This window comes from Malaclemys terrapin, chromosome 13 (genome assembly GCF_027887155.1).
Source record: "Malaclemys terrapin pileata isolate rMalTer1 chromosome 13, rMalTer1.hap1, whole genome shotgun sequence".
Taxonomy (NCBI): Eukaryota; Metazoa; Chordata; order Testudines; family Emydidae; genus Malaclemys; species Malaclemys terrapin.
Window position 1 is genome coordinate 29143246 of NC_071517.1, and position 6785 is coordinate 29150030.

The 6785-nt window shown below is 49.1% G+C and overlaps 1 protein-coding gene across 6 annotated transcripts in view; it reads left to right on the forward strand.

The window, feature by feature from the left end:
- Positions 1 to 2617, forward strand: part of LOC128848312 (zinc finger protein 501-like) — a 38247-nt gene extending 35630 nt beyond the window's left edge. For 4 of the 6 annotated variants that reach the window (XM_054048252.1, XM_054048253.1, XM_054048251.1 and 1 more), the window contains 2 exons: positions 191 to 304; positions 583 to 2617. In XM_054048252.1, the coding sequence (XP_053904227.1) occupies positions 191 to 304; positions 583 to 1565 (1097 nt within the window). In that variant the 3' untranslated portion in view covers positions 1566 to 2617. The remainder of the gene's footprint in view (positions 1 to 190; positions 305 to 582) is intronic. The other 2 variants (XM_054048255.1, XM_054048256.1) reach the window with 2 other exon arrangements.
- The last annotated feature ends 4168 nt before the right edge of the window (positions 2618 to 6785 follow it).

Consider the following 6785-nt stretch of genomic DNA (forward strand, 5'->3'; position numbering starts at 1 on the left):
CCTAGGCAGAATGGATGAACCTTTGCTCCAGAAAGTGTCCTTTACGATTTATAGCCCAGTCCCTTTAGGGTGGGGGTGGGGAGAGGAAGGAGCCCATCTGGGTGGACTACTCATATCCTGGATCTGGAAGTAGTAACAGCACTGACCTTAATGAACAAGATCAACACATGTTTCCTTGCTCCCCAAACAGGATTTCCAATTTCCAAACCTGACGTGAGCTCCCAGCTGGAACTAGGGGAGGAGCTGTGGGTCCCTGATCTCCAGGTTTACGAGGAAAGGGAGATCCTGAAAGATGTCCACATGGGTAAGGAATCAACTGAACGGACTCAGAAACCAATTTCTATATTCTCGTGACAGATGTCACTCATGGGTTTTCACCAATCCTATCCAGCCTTTTAGTCCCTCTCCACATTGATATTGTAATGGAACGAAGGCAGAATTGATCTCCTCTCCCTCTCCCCAGTAAGGAAAGGTTTTTTGGCGGGGAGTCAGATACTCATATTTCCATCTCCCCACCACTTATTCTGGTTTGTTCCCCCCTTTCTCATTCCCTTTTCTGAGGTTTCCTTTCTCCCGGCACAGGGACTGACTCCTGTCTGGATTCTCTCTCTGTCCCAGCAGTTGAGGAGATGGTGAACGAGAACAAGGAGGAGAACCCTCAGCAGGAAGGTTCTGAACAACTGGAGCCACATGGGATGGCATTGGGAAGAGCCAAAGGAGATGCTTCCCAGAGTCCTGAGTGGGGAGAAGCCCATAAGAGTCAGCAATGGCCAGAGAGACAGCAGGGAAACCACCAAGAGGAGAGACGGGATAAATCCATGCAGAGGATGAGAGGAGTCAGAAAAATCAAAGAATCTGTTCACCAGAGAGTTTCCACAGAAGAGAGATCTCACATGTGCGGCGACTGTGGGAAAAGTTTCCCTTGGAAATCATTCCTTATTATTCACCAGAGAATCCACACAGGAGAAAAACCTTATAAGTGTCCTGACTGCGAGAAAAGCTTCAGCCAGCGCTCAAACCTCACCAAACATCAGAGAGTCCACACAGGAGGGAAGCCTTACAAATGTCTCGAGTGCGGGAAAAGCTTCAGTTGTAGCTCAACCCTCACTGCACACCAGGTAATCCACATGGGAGAGAGACCCTATAAATGCCATGAGTGTGGAAAAAGCTTCAGTGATAGATCCACCTTTAGTACTCACCAGAGAATCCACACGGGAGAGAGACCCTATAAATGCCTGACCTGTGGTAAAAGTTTCAGGGATCGGTCAACGTTTAATAAACACCAAAGAATCCACACGGGAGAGAAACCACATAAATGCCCCAAGTGCGGGAAAAGTTTCCGTCAGCTCACGCAACTCGTTAGGCACCAGAGACTCGACACAGGAGAAAAACCCTACAAATGCCTGACGTGTGGGAAAAGCTTCCGGGATAGATCCACCTGTAATGAACACCAGAGAATCCACACGGGAGAAAAACCCTATGAATGCCCCGAGTGCGGGAAAAACTTCCGGTACAGCTCAGCCTTTATTAGGCATCAGAGAATCCACAGAGGACGCAAACCCTAGGGAGGGGTGAAGTGAGTAACACCTTTGCTGATTCCCATGAACATCAGCGTGTCAGGCCAGGCCGGAGGGGCCATATACTGGGGACATGGAATAGTTATTAAAGCAAAGAATGTAATCACCTTTCTGGGACAGAGGCATGCAGAGCAAAAGGCTGAGATAAGATTTCCACGTTGTGATGGGAATTCGATTATTACTTCCTGAGAAGCTCTGAACATCCACTGATCAGCTCCTACCCACAATTGGGCAATTCATTTCACAGTCTAGGAGTGCTTTTGGAAATCATCACTGATGCTGAGCTCTCACGTAGCAATGTCCATGAGTAATGCTTTCTATAGTTCCTGGTTGGCAAGCAGACTACAAAGACCCAGCCTCAGTTATTTACACCTTTGTCACTTCTTGCGTGGAGTACCGCAATGCTATAGAACTGCATGTAGGAAACTGCAACTAGTACAGAAGCACTGCAGTGCATCTCCTCAACTACACAAGCTAAAGCGAGCCCATCACACCTGTCCTTGCTTCCGACAGTGACTTCGCATAGAATAGTGAATCAAGTCCAAGGCCTTGGTCCTTATCCATGGTGCTCCTTGTAGAGATCTAAAAGACTGCCTTAAGCTCCGGGATCGAAACTGGGGTTGAAAACGTCACCCCTCTGGCACAATGGAACTCTCAACAATAAGGGTAAAGCTCGGGTGTTCATGACATGGTCTCTCTTGTTGACTGGTCTGAGACTGTGGAATGAACTCTCCAAGCAGCTAAGGACCATCTCAAACCTTACTGTCTTCCATGCCAAATGCCAGGCACATTTCATTGACCTGCATTCTCTAACTTAAATGCACAATGCCATGTATATAGACACAAAAAAAACCCCAACCTCCACTGAGCACATACCTCATCCTGGAGAGAGGATAAGAGAACCAACAGCACATGAAAGATGTTAAGTTATGTGATTAATATGCTACTGGAAGGTGCTCAGATACTACAATGATTAATGCAGTTTTATAGCAGACCACCAGGTCTGAGTTATAATTAAGATTAAAGCAGCTTTCTGTGTATAGTTTGACTCTTGTAAGTGCTCTAAAATCTGCACAGTTACTTGGATTGCCATGAAATGTGGTGTGCATACTCAGGACATGGGGTGGGATTACTGATCCAAATGTGGGGTCATTGAAAAATCGGTTCCTGAGATACCACCCCCCAAAAGCAGTTTTTCTTAAGGTTCATGGATTTTACCAATTTTCTTTGCACAGAGCTAGATATGAAACCAAGGCACTGATTCTGGCACAAGAGTCTCAGTCGCTCTAGGGCTACTCCCAGAGAATGCTTGGACCGGACCATCCCTCTGGGGGGAATAAAACTGAAAACAGTATTAGTGAGAGTTTAGCTCTCAAGTTAGGTGTGTGCATAGCATTCCCACACCAAATGGATCGCACTGTGCCTGTGCTGTCTGAGAGGCCAGGGGGTTGGTAGCCAGCTGCAACTTCCAGCAGCTGTGTGGCTCAAGGCAAAATGTTCTGACGATTGCTCCAGTGTAAATTAAAACCCAGCTGTGGGTAGAAATCTGTAGGGAAACATCAGAGGCATCTTGTGACAATTTGCCTCTGTCAAAGAGAGGTTTTTATTTTATTTTGGGGAATTGTAATCTGAGTGCAGCAGGAGATTCAGAAGGCGCTTATGCTATTTTTGAAAAGAAAATAAATTATACGTGTCACTACTGTGAGGGGAAGGAAATATTAGGGGGTAGAAGGGGGGGAATAGGGAGAGAGGGGTTTGGGCCTGCAGTGAGGGGAGGAGGGATAATTAGAAGGTGGTAGGGGAGAGTGTTTTGGGGGCTCAGGTCAGGGTGAGGGGATGGGGATTAGGAGGAGTGGAAGGGGAGAGGTTGAACCCTGGGAAGGGTGAGATGGAGGAAGGTGGCAGGGCAGGGAATAGGGGTGGGGGCACCTGTCAGCCCCACATTCTCCCCTCCCATGTTTGTACCAGGTTCAGGGGCTCCTTACACCTCTGGGGTATCTGAGCCCATTTCCCATCCCATGTGTGTGTGCTAGGATCTGGGGGGCTGCCTCTCTAGGGGTGTCCAAACCCCTTTTTTCCACCCATACATGAGCCAGGATCTGGGGGGAGATTGTCCCATCTAGGGATGTCAGAGCCAGTCTCCCAGCTACCTACATGAGCTGGCATCTGGGAAAGCCCTTTTGGGTCAGGAGCTGAGACAGGCATGCTGGGGGCATGTAACAAGAACACACACTGAGACTGGGTGAAGAGTTGAACTTGAGAACAGGCACGTTTGATGCATATCACAGGCTCTTCAGCACTGGGTAGGGGGGAAAGGGGAGGGTGGGATGGAAATGGTGGTGTGAGAGGGTGGGCTGTATGTAGCAGGGGTGGGTAGGGGATGGGAGACGAGACAGGCACACCAATCTTCTCTCACGTGCTTAATGTTACTGTTATTGCCATGTAATAAAACTGTCAAGTTCTTGGGACACAGACCATGTCTGAGATTTCTCTCATTGGCCCTGCTAGCAACTGCACATTGCAAATGTTTCAAAGCACAGCTATTAGCCCCATTTCCACAATATCAAAGTATAGGGAAGATTGGGGCACTTAGGATTCACATAGCAACTATGTGGCCTAGTGGAAAGACATCTGGGACTCAAAAACCCTGGGCTCTATTCCCAGGTCTGCCACAGGCTTGTAACATAACTTTGGCCAAATCACCTCACCACTCTGTGCCTCAGTTTCCTCATGTGTGTAATGGGAATAATGTTTCCCTCCTTGAGATCTACTGATGAACAGCACTATGTGAGGGGTAGCTCTTATCATTACCTGAATTGCACACCTACATGATAATTACTACCGTCTAAATGGTCTAACTCATACAAACAAGATTTCTGTCTGTTAAAATACTAGAGAATTCACTGACAAAAACCCTTGTGTCAATGCAGACTTAGAGCTGCCCAATGGTATCTCATGCCTTTCCATGATATTGAGTTTAGCAAAACTTAAGCTTTCGAAACCAGGAAGTGAAGAGTTAAAATATTTCTAGCTCAGATCTCTGAAAACCAAGAGCTAGAGAGTTATGGTACATACCAATGCAATCTTAACTCTGTGAGTGATGCCATAGTACACTCTTAACACATTAACCCACTGCCTTTGCATTGTAGTGAACAAGAGCTACCTACACCTGCCTGGTACTCAAACAGCTAGGCAGAGTCTACACTTAAAACTTAGGTCAACCTAGCTATGTTGCTCTGGGCTGAGAAAAAAAATTGCAATGTAGTTATGTCAATCTAACTCCCACTGTAGACACAGCTAGCTTGATAGAAGCATTCAATCTAGTTACAGCCTCTCAGAAAAGACGGTTACTCACCGTTGTAACTGTTGTTCTTCGAGATGTGTTGCTCATATCCATTCCATTAGGTGTGCGCGCGCCGCGTGCACGATCGTCGGAAGATTTTTACCCTAGCAACACCGGCGGGTCGGCTGTGGAGCCCCCTAGAGTGGCGCCTTCATGGCGCTGAATATATACCCCAGCCGACCCGGCGCCCCCTCAGTTCCTTCTTGCCGGCTACTCCGACAGTGGGGACGGGGGGCGGGTTTGGAATGGATATGAGCAACACATCTCGAAGAACAACAGTTACAACGGTGAGTAACCGTCTTTTCTTCTTCGAGTGCTTGCTCATATCCATTCCATTAGGTGACTCCCAAGCCCAACTTAGGTGGTGGGGTCGGAGTGAGACATTGCTGTGTGCAAAACCGCTGATCCGAAAGCAGCATCGTCTCTGGACTGCTGCACTAGTGCATAGTGAGCTGTAAATGTGTGGACTGATGACCAAACCGCTGCTCTACAAATGTCCTGAATCGGAACTTGTGCCAGGAAAGCCGTCGAGGAAGCCTGGGCCCTCGTGGAGTGAGCGGTGAGGTGCGGTGCTGAAACACCTGCCAGGTCATAGCAAGTCTGGATGCAAGACGTAATCCAGGAGGATAGGCGTTGTGAGGAGACCGGTGAGCCTTTCATTCGGTCGGCCACTGCAACGAAGAGTTGCGTCGTCTTTCTAAAGTGCTTTGTGCGGTCAATATAGAAGGCCAGGGCCCTTCGTACGTCCAGGGAATGCAAACGTTGATCCTGGCGAGTGGCATGTGGTTTGGGATGAAAGACCGGGAGAAAGATGTCCTGGTTGATATGAAAAGGAGAAACCACCTTAGGGAGAAAGGCAGGATGTGGACGAAGCTGCACTTTATCCTTATGGAAAACTGTATAAGGGGGCTCGGATGTAAGCGCCCTGAGTTCAGAAACGCGCCTTGCTGAGGTGATGGCTACAAGGAAGGCTGTCTTCCAGGATAGGTACAAAAGAGAACAGGTGGCCAGTGGCTCGAATGGAGGACCTGTGAGCTTGGAGAGAACCAGGTTGAGGTCCCACGTCTGAACGGGCTGACGTTGTTGTGGGTACATCCGGTCTAAGCCCTTGAGGAATCTAACGACCATCGGGTTAGAGAATACCGAGGACGCGAGTTCCCCTGGGTGAAAGGCCGATATAGCGGCCAGGTGAACTCTAATTGAAGATATCGCCAACCCCTGCTGTTTTAGGGAGAGGAGATATTCCAAAATGAGAGGAATGGGTGCCTGCAACGGGGACATGGCTCGTTGTTCGCACCAACAGGAGAACCGCTTCCACTTGGCCAGGTACGTGGTGCGTGTTGAGGGCTTCCTACTGCTCAGCAGAATCTGTTGGACAGAGTGCGAGCATTGCTGCTCTGCCTGGGTGAACCATGGAGCAGCCACGCCGTGAGGTGGAGTGATTGGAGGTCGGGGTGACGCAACCGGCCGTGGTCCTGAGAGATGAGATCCGGATCCAACGGAAGCGGGATCGGTGTCTGAACCGAGAGCTCCAACAGTGTGGTGTACCAATGTTGTCTTGGCCATGCAGGAGCGATCAGAATTACCTGTGCCTGGTCTCTGCGCAGTTTGAGCAGTACCTTGTGGACCAGAGGAAACGGAGGGAAGGCATAAAACAGGTGGTCTTTCCAGGGAAGCAGAAAGGCGTCCGAGAGGGAGCCCGGAGCTCGACCTTGTAGGGAGCAGAACACGTGGCACTTCCTGTTGTCTCGAGATGCAAACAGGTCTATCTGGGGAAACCCCCACCTCTGGAAGATGGAATGTATAATGTCCGGACGGATAGACCACTCGTGCGTTTGGAAGGACCTGCTGAGTCGGTCCGCTAG